This window comes from Hippopotamus amphibius, chromosome 11, assembly GCF_030028045.1.
Source record: "Hippopotamus amphibius kiboko isolate mHipAmp2 chromosome 11, mHipAmp2.hap2, whole genome shotgun sequence".
Taxonomy (NCBI): Eukaryota; Metazoa; Chordata; class Mammalia; order Artiodactyla; family Hippopotamidae; genus Hippopotamus; species Hippopotamus amphibius.
The window spans coordinates 65310842-65334437 of record NC_080196.1 but is presented as its reverse complement, the minus strand read 5'-3'; the positions used below and the strand labels follow the sequence as shown (position 1 = coordinate 65334437).

The window sequence follows — 23596 nt, the reverse complement described above, 5'->3', positions numbered from 1 at the left end:
CTTTAAATGTCTTTATTTCATTATTTTTACCTATTTCACCGCAGGCTGCATCTCTTCTGAGCGGGATGCTGAAGCATTAGAGACGTTGTAGCACTTTGAATAGAGAGTTCCCCCTTTGCAATTGAAAACAGGGTGATTCTTAGGAAAACTGGCAGAATGTAAATGTATAAAATAGTCATTAGAAAATGATTTTTGTTTTTAAAATTGTATAGAAAATAAGGGAAATCCCATGTAAGTAATCGAAACTCAATAATTAAAGTGTTTTAAGTATCCATATCAGGATTCTTTTTTCATGTGCTTTTAATGTCATATACATCCCTCAAGTGTGGATCTTCTGATTGTATATGCTGAAATTCGTGGCAGCAATTATGAGAAAATCTTTTTCTCTTTTTTCTAGGGAATTCCTTTTACCCATTAATTGGGGCCTGAGAAATTGCTTGCCAGCAGATCTTACTCTAGGGGGTGGCCTTCCTAACCTCTAATCGAAGACCTCCTCTGCAGACCTGGAGGCTTGGGCAGGTGTCTGGTGGAAGGGAGAACAGTTCTCTTGGGAGGTACAAGAGATTCCATTCCAAAGCCGATGGTTATCTTAGCCAAGTGGTTGGATTGTTTACAGATTGTGTTTCTAGGGAAAGGAAACGAAGAAAACTTTATTACACACACGTAGATGTATATGAATGCATAGATGGAGATATGGATATATAGATACACACACATATATGTGTTTATGTGTATTTTTTAATGAGGTGATAATCTATTCCCACAAGACCAGCTGTTGTTTTGTCATCTTAAAATTTTCTTCGGTTTTCAGAGCCCTTTGAAATTTACATACTTGAGCATTTCATTTAATGATTAAATGTTGGCCACTCCTCTTATTCTAGTTAACGATTACACCTGCCATCATTCTCTGTATAGTGGATCTTCCATCTCCCAAATTCTTCCCTGCTGAACTTCATACCTTGGGGTTTCTGTCCCAGTGCTCAGCAGTGATTCCCAGAGCAGCAAGTAGTGGGAAGAAAAAGAATCAGCTCGATTCAGAAGAGAAGCTTTTATTATGAAATCAACTTTAATGGCCTGTCATAACAGTGATGACAAATGCCTCTAGTTTTCCATCTAAGTGTTGATTTTTTTGGTAATAGTTTCTGAGATTTCTCTTTTGTTCACATTAGCTTAATTCCATGCACATTTTAAAAAAAACTAGGTGGAGGAAAGATGAAAATGGTGTTGCGTTTTTTTTCCTTTAACCTCCATAAAATTCCAGATAGTCTTGATTACAACGTTATAATCACAGTCTCTATGTATTTAAAGAAAAGTTGTTATATGTACTTATACTTTGATATAATTTTTAAAGTAATGTCAAGTAATTGTTTCCTGCAGTAGGCTTTGAAATTGAGGTTGTTTAGGCTTGTAGCAACCTCCTTCACTAGTTTTCACTCTTTTATTTATTTATTTTTAATATTTGATTTTTGCAGTATACTGAAAATTATCCCATGTCCAGATCTTAGAAATTTTCATTCTTTTTGCTTAACAAGAATTTAGTACTTGGTGTGTGCAAATTCACTGCGATAGGTTTATCTCATTTGACTGCTTCTGACAATAATACTCTCACAACTTTTAATGTATCATTTCCCAAACTGTATTCTGGAGAACGCTTGTACTTGTTCTATGGGATATCGATAATTGTTCTGGAAGAGGATTACAAGGTTTAAAAGTTTGGGAAATCCAGTGGGAAGTTGTTGTATAACAAAGGGAGTTCAACTCGAGGATGGAAGATGCCTTAGAGGACTGGGACGGGGAGGGTGGGGGGGACTCGAGGGAGGGTGGGGGGGGAGTCGAGGGAGGGAGGGAATACAGGGATATGTGTATAAAAACAGATGATTGAACTTGGTGTACCCCCCAAAAAATAATATAAATAAATAAATAAATAAAATAAAATAAAAAAAGTTTGGGAAATACTGCATGATAGATATATTCTTAAGAGTTTAAACTAAATCCTAGCATATTCAAGAATATTTATAGTAAAGAAAACTATTTAACCATATTTAGTAGATACAGGCTATATTTATTGGATGGTAGAATCAGTTTCCTTTTAGATAGATTACCCATTAAAATTATAATTACCCATTAAAATTCCTATTTTGCAAAGCACAGTTAGGAAAATATTGTCTTAGTGCAGTTTTAGAAATAGCATTAAAAAATTATTGGCCAAATTGTCTTTGGTATACTGCCGATCTTTTCTTTCTTACTGATACTGTCTCTCTCAGAAGCCCTCTTTCTTTTTTTATGCCTAACTTTATGCTTAAAGAATTAACATTTTCTCTTATGGATAAAACTTGAGCCGTATTTATATTGTCTCCTGAGCCATCTGAATCATACTTAACGGTAAGGTAAAAATGAAAAATTACCCTTTAGAGAGAATGAATAACCCGACTTTAATTCCTGCTGGGGTCTAGAATACAAGGGCATTGAATGCTTGATCACAGTATAAGAGAGACAGTAATAACAGCTAGTAGTGTACGTACTCATTCCTCTTTTGCTATTACATTACACTCCTGGTTGGTCTCTCACTGACTAGATTGTCTTTGCTCTAAAGACCCTATTGATTGTTTTATTGGACACAACAGCTGGTGTAGTGTGCTGTACACAGTGATGACCTAAGTAGTTCCACATGGCTTGATAGATATTAGCACATACACAGTGCAGATCATCTTCTTGAAACTCTTTTTTTCCTTTCAGCTATGATGCCATCTGCTTTGGTTTTCTTCCTACCTCTGACTGCTTTTCCTCAGTCTTCCTAACAGGGTTTACTTCTTCTGCCCGTTCCTCCTGTGTTGGTATTCCTCAGGGCCCTGCTTTAAACCATCTTCTCTTTTGGTAAATCCTTCCTTGGTGTTCTCATCCATAACCATGTTTTCAGTTACACTTTCTTTGCTACTAATGACTAATTTTCTGTGTTTGATTCCTGCCTCACCGTTGAGCATCTTCCCCGAGTTTCGGCTGTTGATTAGATCATCTTTACTTGGATGCCTTCAACATACCCTTATATTAGCCTATCCAGAGAAAAGCCCATCATTTCTTTGTCCAGGACACTGCCCCTCCTTGTGCCTCTTCCTGTCCTGATGGCCGTTTCCAGCATCTGCCAAACTGTCCAGGCCTTATTCTTGGGAATCATCTTTCATGCCTTTATCTCATTCACCACCCACACGCATGCTCTCTCAGCCCCATCGTTTCTGGTTCCCATATGCCTCAGATATGCATCTTTACTCCCACTGCCTGAACAGTCTTAAGACTTTTCATCATTTGTTCCTCAGCCTTCTCTTGACACTTCTTGACAGAAGTCCCTGCTTCTAGTCCTGACTTTATCCAGGGCATTCTTTACACTATATGCAGAATGATGTATCTAAGACATCAATTTGGAATTATAATCAATATCTCCACCTTAATTGGTTCAAAACTAAATCTTGTCCTCCCATAGTCTTTTCCATTGTAATAAATAGTAATTTCGTGACTTTAATTGCCAAGGCCAGAAGTCTTTGGTGTCATCCTTGCCTGCTTGCTTTCTCTCATACCACACATCCAGTCCATCATCAAGTCCTGGCTCAACCTTCAGAATATAATCAGAACCCAGCCATCTGTCACCACGTCTACAGCTGTCAACCTAGGCAAGCTACTATCTGGATTATCTCAATAACTATGTACACAAGTTCCTGGTGAGTCTTTATCTTCTAAAACTATACTCTCCAGTACAGTAACTCCTAGCCAGCAGTGACTGTTGAGCTTTAGAAATATGGGTGATCTGAATTGCGATGTGTTATAAAAATATATACTGGATATCAAAGAATTAGTATACAAAGAGAATGAGAAATATCTCATTAACAGTATTTCATATTGATTATATGTTGAAACAATAACATTTTAGATAGGCTGGATTAAATAAAATGTGTTATTAGAATTAATTTCATATGTTTCTTTTTACTTTTTTAATGTGATTATTAGAATAATTAAAAGCACAGATGTGGCCCAATGTTTATGTTGCCGTTGGACAGCTCTGAAGTCTTTTTTAAATACAGCAGCCAGAGCTGTCCTTTTGAAATATCAGATCTTTTCACTCGTCAGGCCAAAATCCCAGAGGCTTTGCAGCTGGCTTGCGGGAAACGCCAGTCTGCCTAGTGGGCTACAAGGCCCAGTGTGCCCTTGGCCCCTCAGCCCCGGTTCCTGCTGCTTCTCAGGCGGCTGCAGCTCTTAGGGCCTCCTCGCCAGCCCCGCCTGAGGGCCTCCACCCAGCACACTCCCCACCCCCCCTGCCTGCTGGCTCCTTCTTCACTCATTCAGCTGTCAGCTCCGGTGTCCGGATCAACGGGGCGCATTAGGGAGGCCCGTCCGGGACACACCATCTACAGCAGCAGTCTGCGTCCCCGCACACATCAGCACAGACCTTTTCATCTTGTTTTGGCTTCCTTTTGAATCGCTCCCCATTATCTGTAGAATGAAGTCCAGGTTGCTTAGTATATCTAGGTGTCCCATTATAATTTAGCCACTTTCTGCCTCTCCAGCGCATTTCTCAGTCTTCTTCTAAGGAGCCCACATGCCGTGCATTCCAAATCACTTGCAAGAAACTGCAAATTAGGAAAAAAAAAAAAAAAAGGAATAAAGGATCTATTAGAGGTGCAAAGGATTATTATTAAACATAGATATATTCTCATACAGAATTAGCATTCCTCAAACTCGAAACATTGGATGGTTTGCGAGTAGCAATAACATTTTAATCCTTTGAATTCCATTGACATCCATCCCATAAAATGTATGTTAATATAATCAACCCCAAAGGCAAATGACATACTCACCAATAGAGACTTAAATCTTTGTGAAAGGATCTCTCCACGAATAGTTTTCCTTTACTCATACTTATTTTCCTCTGTAACAATTAGCACAGAGTTTTTCTCCTTCCAATTAAAAAAGAAGCATAACTTATCAATAGCTTATTTGGATACTTCACTATAAGAGAGGGGAGTTTTTGGAATGAATGCTTCTATTGTGGGTAATCAGAAAAACAAGAATTTATAGCTCAGCGATAAATAAATAAATAAAACTTTCAGAAATGTTTATTGTTCCAGCTCATTAAAATGCCATGTCTTTTGGACAGTATTTCTTAAACACCATAAAATTAATAGTGTATTTGAAAACTTTTATTGGCACGTATTTCCTAAGTCTAATTTAGACCTAGTGTTTAATTGTGCTGTCTCGTACAGGCTGGAAGCCTGGAAGTTAGTATTATTTTTCTGTTTTAAAAGAAAAATGTTTTCCTCCAGGGCTAGCTTCCATTTTCTTGAATGTGTTCATTTCACACCGCCTTGCATTTTCATGCGCTGAAATCTTGAGACTCTGGTCAGAGCTAATCTGCTATATTTCTTTGTGTCTTAAAATTACGCTGAAATTTCAATTCATAACTAATCATGCCCCTGGCCTGGCAAAATACACCAAACTAAAATCCTGCATGTCAGCTACCAGAGTTAAATTTGAAATCTTTCACTTACGCGAAGCAAGGAGAGCGCAGTAAACATTGAGTACCTGCAGTATAATAGGCATTGTGCATGGACCCTAAAGTATAAGGCACCGTGTGTGTCCTCAGATGTGGAAAACCTAACCTTTTCCACCGTGCCTGCCATAAATGCACTTCGTAGTAAACCACTTCCTTTTTCTCTTCAGGGCACTTGCCTTCCACCTACTGGTTCTAGCTGTTGGGGACACAGCACCAAATGGCATCCCGTGGTTCAGTTCATAACTGCATTCCAGAGGATAGTGTCCTAGAATTGTCCATTCAGAAGGTGGGAAGGCGAGGATATTTAGCCAGTCACATCTTAGGGCTGTGCTAAGACCCTGAGGTGGGACACTGGTGTGGCGATATCACCGTACATCACAGCTGTGCTCAGCTCAGGTGGGTGGGAGAGATGCACAGGGACCAGAAGTATCTGCTGTATGTGGAAAATATTCAGAATATAAGGACAGAGCCTTTTTCTTTACTGCCACTGTATTGCCCGCACCCAGACAAGCTCCAGGTATGTGGGTTCATGTGAGTGGCTTAATAAGTATCTGTTGAATGAAGATGAAATAATCGTGAGTAAACAGTGAAGCAATGAATGAACGAAGTCTTGCCTGAAATTTTCAAGTGTATTGAATATTTTAGTGTGGTTATCAGTATCTTCTTAGATGAAGAAACTCGGGATCTCCAATGTGTGGCTGTCGTGGTGACAGCATCCAGCGTATCTCACATCTGCTCAGTGTCTCTCTTTTCTGGATTTGTTGATCATTATCCAGTTTAGAGGTAACTAGTATAATATTTACTGATAGACTCAGTGTTCTCCTTTGCTCCTGAATGATGGTTTAGCTGACACATTCATGAAGGCATGATTTGAGTTAAATTTTAAAAGAGAGACGGTATTTCAGTGGGTGAAAATGGGGTGTAGAGAAGACCTCACGTGACCAAAAACAAGAGGATAAGGAATCTCTGAGTGTGTTTTCAGATAGCAGTGACTTATTAGAGCTTAGGATACACCACTGTGTACGTGAGAGTAAGATAAATCTCTTTTCTATTTTTTAAAAATTTATTTAAATCTTTGAAAATGTAATGGGAGCTACAGTTTGCAGGCTAAAACATCTTCACCTCTTCAGGAACAGTCCAGTTATTGATTGTTTATGATGTCCTCCCTCTGCAGCAAAACTCACACTCTGTACTGCATGCTTTAGATAAAACCTTTCTGTCCCAATCCTGTTACTCTGCCAAGACCCTAACCCATTTCCCCTCTGGCATCAGGTTCTTCCCAACCACTCACATCCACGGAGATATCTTCCGCTAGCCTTTTTTCCCCTCCTTCCTTAATTCCCACTCATCCATGCTTGGCATTGTTTCACTTTTTATGTTTTCTGTCTTCACTCCTCAGCAACATAAGCAGTCAGCCAAGGACACACTAATACCTTTTACCCTCTGTGTCAGCAGGCAGAATACACTTGCAGAGCAGATGCAGTAAATAGTTGGAAAGCTAAAAGCATCCAGCGTATCCGTCTCTCTTCTATACATGAATATAAAAAATAATAGGTTTCAAGAAAAAGGTTGGTAGCATATATAGTTGCACAGGTTTTAAACGTTGTATACCTGTTTTTTGTGTGCATTCAAAGAGATGAGAAGACTGGAGGGAAGGGTGTATATGACAGTGCGGGTGTATTTGTTTTATTATGTTTTGGAACTTTGTCATCTAAACTTCAGATAACGAAAGAATCCAAGTGACCAGACTAGGTTTCTTTAGCTTCCACAAATTTTAGAAAATTTAATTTTAAAAAATTAGTCTAAAGGTGTACACATATATTGATTTTTAATTTGGTATTTACGGCATATAAAATGACAAAGATATAAATTTTTTTATTAAATCACGTACATTTGTTATACTCACTGCTGATAATGGAAATGCCTACTGCAGATTTCCTTTAAATTGATGTATTTAGTCATTATAATAGTCACTGTAACCAGTACAGTTTTCCTACCAAGAGATTCGTCTTTCGTTAGATTCCTTTCCTCCCTTCCTCCTACCCTGCTCTTTCTCTTCTCTCTCTCTCTCACACTCTCACACACCCCTTAGTTTTCGCTTCTTTCCTGCATACTTTTGCTTTGAATTATTCGTGATGGAATCTTGTTTTTGTCGGCTTATTTCCTAGATGGGAAGTGATGGAATTTTACGCCTCAGTACTTCAGCTCTAAATAATGAATTCTTTGCATATGCAGCACAAGGCTGGAAACAGCGACTGGCAGAAGGTAAATTTCTATTTTCCATCATTATTTGACATATTTGAGTACACATACTGTACTGAGATTTGCACCTTTCTCTGATTCCCAAGCCGTTTCCCCCGCCAAAGTATACTTGAGTAAAGACTCACATCCTATTTCAGATGACTTCATTAATTCTTTTATTATACCTGGCATTTTGGATGTCCAGTATTTTTGAAGAGAGCACAACGTTATCTGGAACATAGTAAATTTTTTTGTTATAGCGAGATTTTCTTTAGAATAATCATTTTAGCTTTGTGTTTGATGCATTATGTGTTCTCTTAATATCCGAGAGCCTGAAGAATCTCCTTTTAATACCATCTTCCCCTGAAGCCGCCACTTCACCTTATCCTTCCTTTAGTCACCAAGCTTCCTGAAAGACGAGAAAATACCCAGTGTTACCACATTTTTACTCCTTTACCCACTCACATTGTTCTGTTTGGGTGTGGCCCCACCACGCACAACGGCAGCAATCCCTTCTAGAGAAGACCAGTGGCTTTCTAATTGCAAAGTTCACTTTTCTCTTCTCAGTCCTTGCATTTTACGTTCCTTCTGCAATATCGCACTTGTTTGCTACCCCATCCAGTTTGAAACCATCTCCCTTAGACATTCATAATACATTTTAAATTGTGTCCCGGGGCTACGTTTCTGACAGCCGTTTCTCAGCTTCTTTCAGGAGTTCCTGTCCTTCCACGTGATGGTACATGGTGATGTCGCCACCATTCTCTTCCCTGTTCTGTGCTTTTGTAACTATTCATATGCTCTGAGCAGCCTCATTCAGCACCACAGTTTCAGCTCTGGCCCATGTGCTGAAAACGTACAAACTGGCTCGAACTCCTCTTTCCCAGTCCTTCACTGCTCCATTGCACAGAGCTGCTGGATCTTCCTAGTTTCATGCTCCTTACAACCAAAATGCCAGTATTAAGCTCTCTTCCTTTCAGTGTCTAGGGTTTCTTCTGCCTCCTGTCTACTAAGGTCACCCCTTTTCTCACAGCTCCTCGCTTTGAAACCTTGATGATATCTTTATTCCCCTTCCTTCTCCCCAGGTCTATCTCGTTATGAACTGTTACTTGTGTCTGAATCTGAATCTTCTTCAACATTTTCAGGACACTGGCCTGACTGTAATCCCGGTCTCTCATCTATGCTACTCAGTAGCCTCCCAGACAGTTTCTAAGTTGCTTATTTGGCCATATTCCTCCCTCTCTGAACACCGCCAGGACCTCCCTGTTTCTTGCAGGAAGAATTCAGGGCTCTCTTTAAAACATGTATTGGGTAATTGACCGCAGCCTACCTTTCCTATTTCATTTCATCCTGTGTTCTACTCACAGTTGGCCACTCAGAAGCACATAAATATACATATTCATATCTCTGTGCCTTGTGAACTAATTACTTTATGGAAGCTTGGTCATCTTTCAAAAGCTAACTCAAGAGTCAGGTTCTATATATGGTCTTCCCTAATCAATTTAGGCAGAATTAAGTGCTTTCCCTACATTTATTCTTATCGCCTATACAGGGCTTTCCACATTGTATTATTATATTCAACTGTGTGTTTTTTCTTTCACCAGACTGGTTTCATCAAGGGCAGTGAATATACACTCTTTCATTCGCAACCCCTAGCACTCAGTACATTGGCTAAATACTTTAGAGTCTGTCTATGACTAAATGACTGAGTGATGTTCATTAAAAGAGAAGCTGTAGAAATATTATCAGTAGTCAACCTTTTACCTTTCAGCATCCATAAAAGCTTACTCACATTAGTTACATGCTTTCTTTATTAACTGGCAAAAGATATGACAACTCTTACTCAATATCCAAGCATTTTCTTTCTAGGAGAGTTTACTCCAGAAATGCAATTACGGATAAGGCAAGAAATTGAGAAAGAAAAGAAAACAGAACCTTGGAAAGAAAAATTCTTTGAAAGGTTTTATGGAGAAAAGTAAGTACAAGAGCATTTTTTTCTCATTTCTCTTAGGAGGAAATGAGAATGTAATTCTCTGCTTCACATAGCACACTCATATGCTGTAAAACTTAATAAACCTGTGATAAAAGGCAATAGTCCCTCAGTGTAAGAAATTGCAGGTAAAATTATAGTGGCATATCAGCACTTAAATTTTTAAAAATGCATTTTCAAGGGTTTATAACTTGTCCATGAAAATTTATTTTGGACCAAAAATAGCACATGAAATTCTATAGAGGTCAATTTTGGCTTTCCTAACTGGATTTTACTAAAAATCTCCTGTTTTTTTTTTTTTTATCTAAGCATTTTCATTAATGAATGTGTTAGAGGTAAGTAGTCTTAGACAGATATTTAACTCTCAAATTTTTTCCAAAAATATTGACTATGCGTGTTCATTTGTTTAGTACTTATTTGAGGGAGAGCCTGAGATGTTACCCTTTACTCTAGCCGTTTTCCTCTTTACATAAAACCACTTTTTAAAAAATTTATTTTATTCAAGTAGTTGATTTACAGTGTTGCGTTAATTTCTGTTATGCAGCTGAGTGATTCAGTTATACATACATATACATTTTTGTATTCTTTTCCATTATGGTTTATCATAGGATATTGAATATAATTCCCTGTGCTATATAGTGGGACCCTGTTTATCCATTCTATATATAATAGTTTGCGTCTGCTAATCCCACAATCCCAGTCCATCCTGTCCCCAGCCCTCCTTGGCAACCACAAGTCTGTTCTCCATGTCTGTGAGTCTGTTTTCATAGATAAGTTCATTTGGGTCATACTTTAGATTCCACATATAAGTGATATCATATGATATTTGTCTTTCTCTGTCTGACTTACTTCACTTTGTATGATAATCTCTAGGTCCTTCCATGTTGCTGTAAATGGCATTATTTCATTCTTTGTTATGGCTGGGTAATATTCCATTGTGTATATACATACACATCATCTTTATCCATTCATCTCTCGATGGACATTTAGGTTGTTTCCATGTCTTGGCTATTGTGAATAGTGCTGCTATGAACATAGGGGTACATGTATCTTTCTGAATTATAGTTTTGTCTGGATATATGCTCAGGAGTAGGATTGCTGGATCATATGGCAACTCTATTTTTAGCTTTTTGAGGAACTTCCATACTGTTCTCCACAGTGGCTGCTCCAGTGTACATGCCCACCAATAGTGTAGGACAGTATAACCACCTTTTAATTTATTATTTTCATTTGTGTATGTGTGTATGTATGTTTTAAAAGTAAACCAGTCACACATAACTGTGGTAGTGACTGAACTAATTTGAAAGTAGTTTCTGCCTTGCCTCATGGTTAACAGGAATGTATTCTCCTTGGACAGAATTTGAATCTAGCAGACAATCAGATCCCTAAGAAAAAAAGAGGGATTTAAGAGCTACCGTTGACAGCAATTTTAGATCATCATGGTAGAGGAATTTGTGCTTTAATTTCCACATACACAATTAATGCTTGAAAGTCGTTGTTTTGTGTAAAAGACACTGAGGTGGTTGCAGGCAACAAAACCTGTACCGTTTGACCTAATTTCACAAAACTCCCCTGTAAATGAGGAAAACTGTCAGAGGGAGTCGCACGTGAGTGCCCATCCTAAAAAGGCATCACGTGATGAAGAGCCTGCTTACTCAGAGCAGCCTTGCCTCTGGTTAGTTGTCTTAAGTAGCAGTCCTCGTGAGTTTGAGTAGGAAGGCTTCTTTCAGTTGCTGCCCTAGGACCTTGGATGCATATACATATTTAAGCAGAACTAAAAGGAGATAATTAATAACGAATGTCCTTTCTCAAAAGGTGAAATTGTGGCAGGCTAGTTGTAGGCCTTCTTGTGTAGTTACCAGAAGTATGACTCAAGCCTGGAGGTATCACAGTCCTCATTGGAGCTTTTAAATATAGATACAGATTTCCAACACCCACCCCAGATGTACTGATTGGGGATCTCCAGCGGGATTAAGAACCCTGCCTTCCTTGCCTTTTCTGACAAAGGGAATGTTGGGAGCACTCTCATCAGTAGTGGCATAAGCGTAACCAGGTTAGTTACCTCCAGAGCACTGGTCCTGAATTTTTGTTGAGTGTTGGGCCTTTTCTTTTATCAACTCAGTGTTCATGCATTGTCTCCACGCCACACACTATCCTAGATGCCAGAGAGCCCGTGTGGTAGAGACCATTCAGAGAGCTTTTCCTCAGTCAGCAAATAATCACTGAGCATATCTGGCTCTGATAGGTTTCTAAAGGCTTTGCAAATATTGTTTCACTTAATCCTCCCAAAAGTCTTATAAGGTAGATACCATTATTATTCTTATTTGGAAAAGGGTTTAGGAAACTGAGAGGCAGTGAAACTAAGTAATTTTCCCAGATTTACATGATATGGTTAAGTAATTTGCCCACCATCTTAATCCTGCAAATCCTTCTCAGAAAAATTCACACACCTACAGTTTTTAACATGAAATGTGGGGGCTCTGTAGACTCTCATGGGTGTCGGTTTAAAGACCCCTATCCTGGAAGGTGACAGCTATAGCACTGGGAGTAAACATGACTCCCCATGAGCATCACGGAGTTCTGAATACGAACAGTTCTTTCACTTGATGGACCCTTTTTCTTGCTGTAGTTTATCCATAGAGTTTCTGTCCCCTTACATCCCTGGACTTCTTACTTGTCTTTTCCTGTATCTTTGATTACATATTGGATGACTGATATATTTTGGACATTTCATTGACTGCCCTTCTAATTTTGTTACTTCTAGATTACCTATGTTCCCTCAATATATGAGGGATATTTTCCTAGCATCAGATAATTTTCAGTTGACTGACACTATGTGCCTTCTCACTGCTCTAAGTTTTCCCAGGAATGTTACCACTGAAATTCACTTTTACTTAAGATCTGTCTGATTTAGTTTTCTGCTCTTTTGAGATCTTTATTTTGGTTCTTACTAGTTTATTCTGCCTATAATACAGTACTGTCCTATATTTGTTTTAATTTCCTTATAGGGATCCCATGTATATGCTAACTCAAAATTATAGGAGTTGGTCTGTGGATTTATGGTCTAGATTTCAGGAGGGCAGGGGTTTCCTTTGTGTGGTTCTGTGGTGTGCTGTGGACATCTTCTTTCTATGCCTTATGCCACCTTAAATCTATTTTCCTGTGAAAATAATAAAATGTTTACATACATGTTTTATACAGTGCTATTTTCCATGTGAGATATATTTGTATACATATGATATTTAATAATATTAAATATATTTCATACTATTCTTATTAATCAGTAAGCTGAAATTTGCCTGCCAGTGGGCAGATTCTGTATATTCTCCGTCTACCCTGATATTGTGGTATCTCTGCTTGATCCGGCCCCAAGAGACCTTATTCCTAGCTGATTATTCTGCTGTAAATTCATCTGTAGTGCAGTTATATTACTCTGTTCCTCACAGTATAATATAAGTTGTGGTTTAATTTGAACCCATCTTAGGGAAAGTTGAAAGAAAAGAGACTAATTATAAAGGAAATGTCCCCTCTCTTCCTTTCTCAGCCTTCTGAATTTTAGTGAAGAAGGCAAGGATCAAATACCCAAAAAGTATATTCAGTTTTATTTCCCTTTCATTTTGAGGATTTAGTTTCACTAAAAGGTTGAAGAAGATTTTACTGAGGGGTTTTCCTGTTGTAGCTGTATTTCCTCCCTCAAATATGTTTCTTCCTCTGGGAATGTTCTCTCTTCTGCCCCTCTTTGTAATTGCCTGTACTCTAATTTAACTTCATTTAGAACAGCGTATTCCCCTACCATCTGATGCTGACATTGTAACTTAGTATGACAGGAAATAGTGATTTACCATATTGTTGATTGCAATTCTGATAAACATTGCCTTATGACCTGAACATTAGGCTGGGCTATTTCTTGATATTCTACACTCACTTTTTACAGAATATCTTTACAATAAGAGATCTGCATGAAAGAATTTAAAAGTCTCGCCTCGCATAAATGTAATCTAGTAGAATCAACTTTGATGACCGCAAATATGTGTATTATTTGAAATTTCCACCTTGTCTTAGGTTAGACACTTAGATATTGTACTGAAATAAGGGGATGGACACCTTTTACATTGGGTTAAGAGAACTTAATCTTTGGAAGTCATTTCCATGTCAAGATTTTACAACATACTCATCTTCCATTGATCTTAATTATTTGGTTATGTTGCATCCTTTGAGGACTATGTAATTTTCTATTAGAAGGACATACTTTTACTTTCCGACTTTAAAAAATTTAGGTCTTATACATTCCATTGCTTTTCAGCCCATATTTTTAAAATATTTTGTGGTATGCAATTTTCTTTTACTAACACTTGGGAAGGTTTGTATCTCCTTGCTTACTGAATAAAAATCAATACTACTTAACCAGCAGTAGAGTTTATTTTAGTTATAATTATAAAAGCAGTAGAAAACTAAGCCATCATAAACTAGTTTACATAAGCTAAGCATGTTACTTAGTGATTATAAAATTAATTTCATGCATTTACTTCTATGAATACTATATTTGGTGAGAGATCCAAGGTGTAGCTTTCATGTTTTACGGCTGAACAATAATTTAATATTTCTAATTTCTGTTCAGGTTGGGCATGTCAAGAGAGGATTCTGTAAAGCTCACATCTGGACCAAACAATGATGGAGCTGAAAGTAGTTCTTCATGTGGGACCTCTGGCCTTCCCGGTCTTTCTGCACAGACTCCCTTGAAAGAACAACAGCCAAAAAGCATGAAAAGTCCAACTTCTTCAGAGCCTGATTTCTGTGCCACACTTTGTCCCATGGTAGATGTAGGTAAAGATGTAATGACAGAGTCAGAATCAGAGGACATCTTGATCCCAGAAGAGTCTGTGATTCAGGAGGAAATTGCAGAAGAGGTAGAAACTAGCATCTGTGAGTGCCAGGATGAAAGTCACAAGACAATACCTGAATCTTCTGTGGAGTCGGAAAGTCCAGCCAACTCTCATGAAGAGCCCCAAATAGCACCTCCTGAAGATAACTTGGAATCCTGTGTTATAATGAATGATGTTTTAGAAACTTTGCCTCATATTGAAATTAAAGTAGAAGAAAAATCAGAATCTCCCCAGGAAGAGATGTCAGTTGTTATTGATCAGCTGGAAGTCTGTGACTCTCTCATTCCTTCCACTTCATCTGTGACTCATGTCAGTGACACAGAACATAAGGAGCCAGAAACTGCACTAGAGACCAACACTCCAAAAATTAAAACAGGGTCATCGTCTTTAGAAGGCCAATTTCCAAGCGAAGGAATTGCTGTAGATATGGAGCTGCAGAGTGACCCCGAGGAACAGCTTTCTGAAAATGCTTGCGTCTCTGAAACGTCCTTCTCTTCTGAGAGCCCAGAGGGAGCCTGTACCAGCCTGACATCCCCAGGAGGGGAAACCCAATCCACTTCAGAAGAATCATGTACTCCAGCCTCCCTTGAGACAACGTTTGGTTCTGAGGTGTCCAGCACTGAAAATGTGGATAAATATCATCAGAGGAATGCCACTGATGAAAATCTTCATGCATCTCTGATGTCAGAAATCTCTCCAATATCTACGTCACCTGAAATATCAGAAGCGTCTTTGATGTCCAATTTACCTTTAACATCAGAAGCATCCCCGGTATCAAATTTCCCTTTAACATCAGAAACCTCGCCCATGTCTGACTTACCTTTGACATCAGAAACTTCTTCAGTGTCTTCCATGCTTCTCACATCTGAGACCACTTTTATAGCCACTTTGCCACTTCCTTCAGAAACACCTCCAATTTCCAGTTCTTCCACAAATGAAAGAATGGTGCATCAACCAAGAAAGTCAACTTCCATATCTGAAGAACCACTCTCCCCCCAGAAAGATGAAGTTTCTGCCCCTGTCAAGCCCCTGGGAGAGAGCCTTACCTCTCAGCAGAAGACTCTGTCAAATACTCCTGAACCCATCAAAATGGGTTCTTCTTCCATTGATCCCGAAGTGTATTCATCAGAAGAATTGCACAATAAGACCCCGAATCAGCAGCCTTGTAAATCACATGTTGAAACTGAGAAGCCCTATCCTGCTTTGATTCCAGAGCTTCCTTCTACAGAAATGGTAAAAGTTAAAAATCATAATGTCCTGCAAAGAACAGAAAAGAAAGGGGTGTCTTCACCATTGGAATTACCTGTCTTTTCTGAAGAGACAGAGAGTAAGGGAAATGAGCTTCCATCAGCTAAATTACAGGACAAGCAATATGTCTTATCGGTGGATAAGGCTTCATTTTCAGAAGGCTCTAGAAATAAAATGCATAAGCAAGGGAGCTCACAGAATCGGTTGGAGACCTCTCACACTTCCAAGTTGTCAGAGCCCTCTAAGTCCCCAGATGGGGCAAGAAATGAAAGTAGAGAATCTGAGATATCGAAGAGGAAAACTGCAGAGCATCACAGCTTTGGGATCTGTAAGGAGAAGAGGGCTAGAATAGAAGATGACCAAACAAGCCGGAACATCTCATCCAGCAGTCCACCTGAGAAAGAGCAGCCTCCAAGAGAGGAGCCAAGGGTTCCACCTCTCAAGGTATGGTATTTTCTTTTTAAAAAAAGGAAATTCCATAGATAGTCTTTTCCTATTTAGGTACTTAATTTTCAGAAATAAATGTAGCAGTTTATAATCTAATACTCCCAGCACCAGCCTAATATTAAATGATCCTTTTTCACACTGCATTGAGCTTGTACAATAAGTTTAGATACATGTATATATTTAGACCTTGGCATTTAAGGAAAAAGAAGCAGGGAGGGAGAACAGGGCCTGGAGGAGCCCACAGGCTACTGAGATACAGCTTCTGTGGGTGAGTCCAAGGTGTAGGACAGAGACCTACATAAATTTGAAGGCTAATCCAGCATCCTATAAAAGTTCAATAGGGCTAGCGAAAGTAGTGGTCAAAAGTCAGAGGCATGCATTCAAGAAATGAAGGTACCTGTTATCCCTTCATTTGCCAACAAACATTGAACACCCCCACTGCCTAGCAGAGAGGACTTGGCCTCTGAAAGAGCCTCATTAAATATTTCTTGAATAAATCAATGAAATCGCTTTGCAAACCCTGAGAAAAATGCTATAAATATATAGGTATGCAAATCCTACTATTTTATTTCCAAGATAATAAAGAGGTATTTAACGTCACAAAATAATAAAGCCTGTAGACAAACATTCCTATTTATTTAACTTTCAGAAAATAACCATTTTATATAAATTGATTCTGCCTAAGTAAACTGAAAATTAAGGTTAATTCAAAAGAAAAATCCTAGGCACTATAATTTATAATTATTTGGCGCTTTTATCTCAGCTTATTTGTATTGTCCTACAATAAAATGAATTATTCCATCATAGGATTGGTCTAGAATTATAAACATACTCAAGCTTTGTTTTTCTTAATCTCGTTCTCTTTATTTTGCTCTGCTCTGACATCTACTTTTAATATGTGATCATAATTTCCCTAAGATTGACTTTTAAGGGTGTGATTGTAGTTATTCTAATTAATAAAGCAATCCCTATTAAATAAGATTCTAGAGATATAAAAGATAAACATTAAGCTCCCATTAAAACCTTGCTAGGCATTTTAATTTTGAAGCAATGGAAAGAAAACTATAAGCATGCTTCCCATAGGGAATCTTTTTAAATATTTCAGTCTATTTTTTTTTGTCGGAAAGCTTATTTTCAAAGTGATATACTTTATGTGAAGATAGGTGGATAGATACAATAAATATATTTGATGTTTATTAGGCTTGATATTTTAATTTTTTAAACTAAGGGAAATATTTGAAAGGAAAAAGAATTCCCTTTCTAAATACATCTTTCTTTGGAGTCTTTGGATTAGAAGAGAGCCATCACAAGTTTGAAAATGAGAAGTGAGATAGCTCTGGAAGATAATTCCATATACCAAAGTTCTAAAGCATAATTCGAAATTGATATGATCTTACTGTATGTGTCAAGTGTTTATAATGTCAATATATGTAAATGCATATATGTTAAGAAGCAAGATGTAAGTTTTCTAGGAAAAACCTTTTTTTCTAGAGGAAGAAATGAAAGAAAGCATATATAGCACATGTCAACAGTGCAGAATGGCGAGCCCAAAGGCTCCAGCACTCCCTAGTTATGTGAACCCAGGGCAGCCTTTCTCCAGCGGCTCCGTGTTTTCAACTATAAATGAAGGGCTTTAACTAGATCCCTTCCGGCTCTACAAATCTGTGATTCTGTGAATGTTCTTAGTGACTAGAGCATCACAGGCGTTGCTTTGAGATGTCGGTTGTTAGGTCTTGTGCCTCATGAATTTGGTGATGACTGCGAGTTTCTTAATTAGCACGAGTAGGTAAACAGCATGGGTTGGGACATGTACAAAATTCAGCAAACCGTCTATTTCCAATATCAGATAAACTGCCCAACCCATACTTTCTTTTGGAGGCAGAAAACTAAAGTTGCCCTTGCTTTCAAGAAAACATAATAATAATGATAAAATCCCTTTGGAAAGCAGAGCACTCTCACAGATATGGTCTCATTCCCTCTTTATAAATCTCTGTGAAGGAAATAGACCAGAAATAACTAGTCTCATTGTACAACTGACTTTACAAACTCCTATGGTGTGCTTATTATATGTGTATAAGGCAGCATGCTAGGTGGTTTGGGACTACATCAAACCTACAGATTCTCTGACTTGGGGAAGTTACTGGGGAAACTGAAGTACACAGTGATTTGCCTAGGATCACAGCGTTCCTTTGACTCAAGCCAGGCTGAGAATTCTAGTCCTCTGATCCTTGGTTAGGGCTTTTTCTTTATGTCAAATTAAGACAGATAAATTCAGATGGAGTTAAGGTTCCACTTCTTCATGCCAGCCAGGAAGATAAGTTGAAAGCTAAATATGTCTAAGTCTTTTCAGCTTACTTCATTTTAAGAAGCCTGGGTTTTGTTTCTATTTATATGAGGCTTTAAGAAGATGTTTCATTTCCATGCCAAATGCAGTCACTGGTTGATTACCGGAGGTTAAATCTTTTAATTTTCATATTCACTATGCACTTATTGCTACTTTACTCCCCAAAGGCCCGTTTAGGGAACTGGGTACCGTTCGTGCCCGGTTTTGAGAGGATGCGGCCACTTCCCGCCATCGCGTTCCCACTTTGCGCCCTCGCGTTCCCACGTCCCTCTGTCAGCACGTACACATGCGCCTCCTCTGTGATCACGTACACACATGTTATCTTTCCGTTTTCCCCCTTCCTGTAGATCCAGCTTTCCAAAATCGGGCCACCCTTTATTATCAAGAGCCAGCCAGTCTCCAAACCAGAGGCTCGCGCGTCATCCAGCTCATCGGTCAGTGGCGGGAGGAACACGGGAGCCAGGACCCTGGCGGACATCAAGGCCCGCGCCCAGCAAGCGAGGGCCCAGCGCGAGGCGGCGGCGGCAGCGGCCGTGGCGGCGGCGGCGAGCATCGTCTCGGGAGCGATGGGGAGCCCAGGAGAGGGCGGAAAGGCCAGAACCCTGGCGCACATCAAAGAGCAGACGAAGGCGAAGCTCTTCGCAAAGCATCAAGCCCGGGCCCACCTCTTCCAGAACACTAAAGAGACCCGGTTGCCTTCACTCACCTCGAAGGAAGGGCCTCCAAGCTTAGAACTACCTTCTGCCCCTGAAACAAAAATTGAAGGCTCGCCTGGCGTCATCATCGTCAATCCGAACTGCCGCTCTCCCAGCAACAAGGCTGCACACCTCCGGGAGCCCACCACTGTACTACAGCAGTCGCTCAACCCGACGAAACTTCCAGAAACTGCCACGGACTTGTCTGTGCATAGTTCTGACGAAAATACACCTGTGTCACACTTATCTGAGAAAATTGTTTCATCTACCTCTTCTGAAAATAGCAGTGTGCCCATGCTTTTTAATAAAAACCCCGTCCCTGTGTCTGTCTGCAGCACTGTTATGTCGGGAGCAATTAAAGAACATCCTTTTGTGAGTTCTGTTGATAAATCCTCTGTCCTAATGTCTGTTGACAGTGCAAACACTACGATTTCTGCTTGTAACATAAGCATGTTAAAAACCATCCAGGGCCCGGACACTCCATGCATAGCCATTATACCAAAATGTATCGAGAGCACCCCTCTTCCCGCCACCACGGAGGGCTCCAGCGCCGTGAGCCCCCGGGATGACAAGCAGTTACTGGTACCCAGCAGCGGTGCTGGCAGCCTAGTCTCCGGTCAGTACACCTCCGTGCCAACTCCCTCCATTGGAAGCAACTTGCCAAACCATCTCTCCACCAGCTCTGTCTTGATTCCCCCAACGGGAATGAGCAACAGATTTCCTTCCGAGAAGATAGCCATGCCTGGGAGCGAAGAACAGGCCACCGTGTCCGTGGGCACCACTGTGAGAGCCGCCCTTGGCTGCAGGGACCCCGTCGCAGTCACAGACACCCTGGCGGCACGCCCACCTGTCGCAGTGTTTACTGGAAGCATGCTGACCGTAAACTCTTACGATAGTCCTCCCAAGTTAAGCGCTGAAAGCTTGGACAAAACTTCAGGGACTCGGAACAGGGCAGATGCTTCGGGAAAACCTCAGCCACCCCCGGGGGGCTTCGCACCAGCAGCCATAAACCGATCGATTCCATGTAAAGTCATCGTTGACCACAGCACCACGCTGACCTCCACGCTGTCTCTGACCGTCTCTCTGGAGAGCACGGAAGCCGGCTTGGACCTCCAGAGCAGGTCCGGGAGGATGGAAGCAGCCGTCCAGCCCATAACATGTCCACAGGTATCTGTCATCAGCAGGCCCGAGCCAGTTGCAAACGAAGGCGGAGATCACGGTTCCAGTTTCATTGCTGCTTCCGCGGCAAAACAAGACACTCAGACAGTGCAGGCCACCTGCCCGGGTCTCCGCGAAGGACCCCTGGTGGTTCCAGATAAATTAAATGAGGGGACTCCTTCGAGTCACAGCTTTGCTGAGCAGACGCGTGGCTCAACAGTATTCAAAAGTGAAGCAGACACAGCCTGTAGCCATCAGTATAACCCGGGCAGCCGGATCTGCTGGAGCGAGGACGGGATGAGGAGCGCGGGACAAGCTCTGCTCAGCCACCCTGTTTCAAGTAAACAGAAGGAATATCTGGAGCAGAGCTGTCCGAAAGCCATCAAGACCGAGCACACCAGCTACTCGCACGTGGCGGAACTGCACCCCAGGAATCTCATCGCAAGCGTCACTCTCCCTGTGAAGTCCGAACCTCATGACATGGACAAGGGCTTTAGGATGGACACCGAAGACTTCCCTGGCCCTGAGCTGCCTTCTCCAGCTGCAGAGGCAGCCCCGAGTACGCAACAGACACAGCCTGTGAAGGCGCCCACATCTGGTCCCATGGAAGAGGCCATCTCTTTGGCTGCAGACACCCTGAAGAGAGTTCCTAGCGCCGGGAGCTCCAGCTGCCGTCTGTCATCGGTGGAAGCAAACAATCCCCTCGTGACACAGTTACTCCAGGGCAACCTACCTTTGGAAAAAGTGTTGCCACAGCCCAGATTGGGAGCTAAACTCGAGATCAACAGGCTTCCTCTGCCTCTTCAAACTACCTCTGCAGGTAAAACAGCCCCCGAGAGGAATGTGGTGGAAATGCCCCCCAGCTCTCCCAATCCAGATGGGAAGGGCTACTTGGCAGGAGCTCTTGCACCACTACAAATGAGGAAGCGGGAGAACCACCCCAAAAAGAGAGTTGCCAGGACGGTGGGGGAACACACTCAAGTGAAATGTGAGCCGGGGAAATTGTTGGCGGACCCAGATGTGAAAGGGGTGCCCTGTGTCATCAGTTCCGGCATGAGTCAGCTGGGACACAGCCAGCCGCTGAAGCAAGAGTGGCTGAGCAAGCACCCCGTGCAGAACAGGATCGCTCACAGCCCTGAGGTCAAACAGCAGAAGCGGCTGCTCCCCTCGTGCAGCTTCCAGCAGAACCTGTTTCACGTGGACAAGAATGGCGGCTTCCACCCCGACGCTGGAACCGCCCACAGACAGCAGTTTTACCAAATGCCCCTGGCTGCCAGGGGCCCCATTCCTACCACAGCTCTGTTACCAGCCTCTGCCAAGACCCCCGTGGGCTGTAATGTGTTTGCCTTCAGTAGGCATCTTGAACAAAAGGGACTAGGAGAGGTTGGCCTTTCCTCAGCACCTCACCAGCTAAGGTTAGCCAGCATGGTACCCCCCAACATGCCCATTAAAGAAGGCGATGGTGTGGGGGGGACCCCCCATGGGATGCCGCACAAAGCTCTCGTGCATCCCCCACCCCCGCCACCTCCACCCTTGGCTTTGCCCCCACCTCCCCCACCACCGCCTCCACTACCTCCACCTCTTCCCGATCCAGAAGTCCCATCCGATCAAAAACAACTGCCAGTTACCATGGAAACCACTAAGAGACTTAGTTGGCCACAGTCCACGGGCATGTGTAGCAATATAAAATCGGAACCTCTTTCTTTCGAGGAAGGTTTAAGCAGCAGCTGTGAACTGGGCATGAAACACGTTTCCTATGACCAGAATGAAATGAAAGAACAGTTGAAGGCATTTGCGCTGAAAAATGCAGATTTCTCTTCCTATTTGCTTTCTGAGCCACAGAAGCCTTTTACCCAATTAGCTGCTCAGAAAATGCAGGTGCAGCAACAACAGCAGCTCTGTGGAAATTATCCAACGATACACTTCGGTAGCACGAGCTTCAAAAGGGCAGCATCTGCGATTGAAAAGTCCATTGGGATTTTGGGAAGTGGCTCCAGTCCCGCCACAGGCCTGCCTGGTCAGAATGCTCAGATGCCCGTTCAGAACTTTGCCGACAGCAGCAACGCGGATGAATTGGAACTGAAATGCTCTTGCCGGCTGAAAGCCATGATTGTGTGCAAAGGCTGCGGGGCCTTCTGCCACGACGACTGCATAGGGCCTTCTAAACTCTGTGTAGCTTGCCTGGTTGTGCGATAAGAACTGAGTGAAAGATGCAGTATCCCTTTTCACCATGGAAAAGCCAGACGGCATCAGCAGCAGCAAATTGAACAGCTCAGTGGTTTATAGCGTGATAATTTATTTTACTTTGGAACAGATGATCTTTTCTCTATATTATTTTCTTGCATTTCGGGGAAAGAGAGAGCGCATCCCAGCCGAGGGGCTCAGCAGCATGTCTTTTACATATTTCGTTGCCATTTGCAGCTTTGGAAAATTTCCATCCGTGTGTATACAGGTCACTCCCAATTTGTTTTTTATGTTGTTTTTCTTTTTTAATCCAGATGTAGATAGGAAAAGGACATTTTAAATTACTTAATGGTAACCAGAAATGGAAATGTAGGAAGAGATCGGTAAAAGCAATTTAAGGTGGTGATGCATTCTTCTGTAGCTTAAACATTACAGCAAGGGTTCCCACAGTTACCTCCTTTGGACCTACCTTTACCATAGTGATTACATCATATTTGGAAAAGGGAATCTGATCTAAGTGTATGATTCCTTGTATTTACTCATATCACAAAAGAGGTATTAAAGGAGGCATGCCATGAACAGACTCCACTGTCCTTATTCTCTTTCCTCCCTTTTGACTCTTTTCAGAGACTGGCAGATTACCTGGAACTGCCTTGGACACGGTACACACATTGTAGTGAAATGTCTTTCCTACCTGAAATTGCAGTGTGGGCCTCACGCCCAGCAATCTGGTTCAACCCCTTTGACACCTGAGTATGTAAGATCAGTTGGACAACAGAGAGCCATAGGCCCAGAGGATTTCAGAGCTTCATATGTGGCTTCTAAGAGCAAGTATGAAAAAAAAAAAAAAAAAAAGCCCTAAAATTCAAA

The 23596-nt window shown here is 41.2% G+C and overlaps 1 protein-coding gene across 1 annotated transcript in view; it reads left to right on the top strand.

Moving 5' to 3' along the window:
* ASXL3 (ASXL transcriptional regulator 3) overlaps positions 1-22738 on the top strand; it is a 140929-nt gene extending 118191 nt beyond the window's left edge. The window contains exons 8-11 of the mRNA XM_057699283.1: positions 7708-7804; positions 9647-9752; positions 14386-16342; positions 19037-22738. Coding sequence (XP_057555266.1) covers positions 7708-7804; positions 9647-9752; positions 14386-16342; positions 19037-22738 — 5862 coding nt within the window. The remainder of the gene's footprint in view (positions 1-7707; positions 7805-9646; positions 9753-14385; positions 16343-19036) is intronic.
* The last annotated feature ends 858 nt before the right edge of the window (positions 22739-23596 follow it).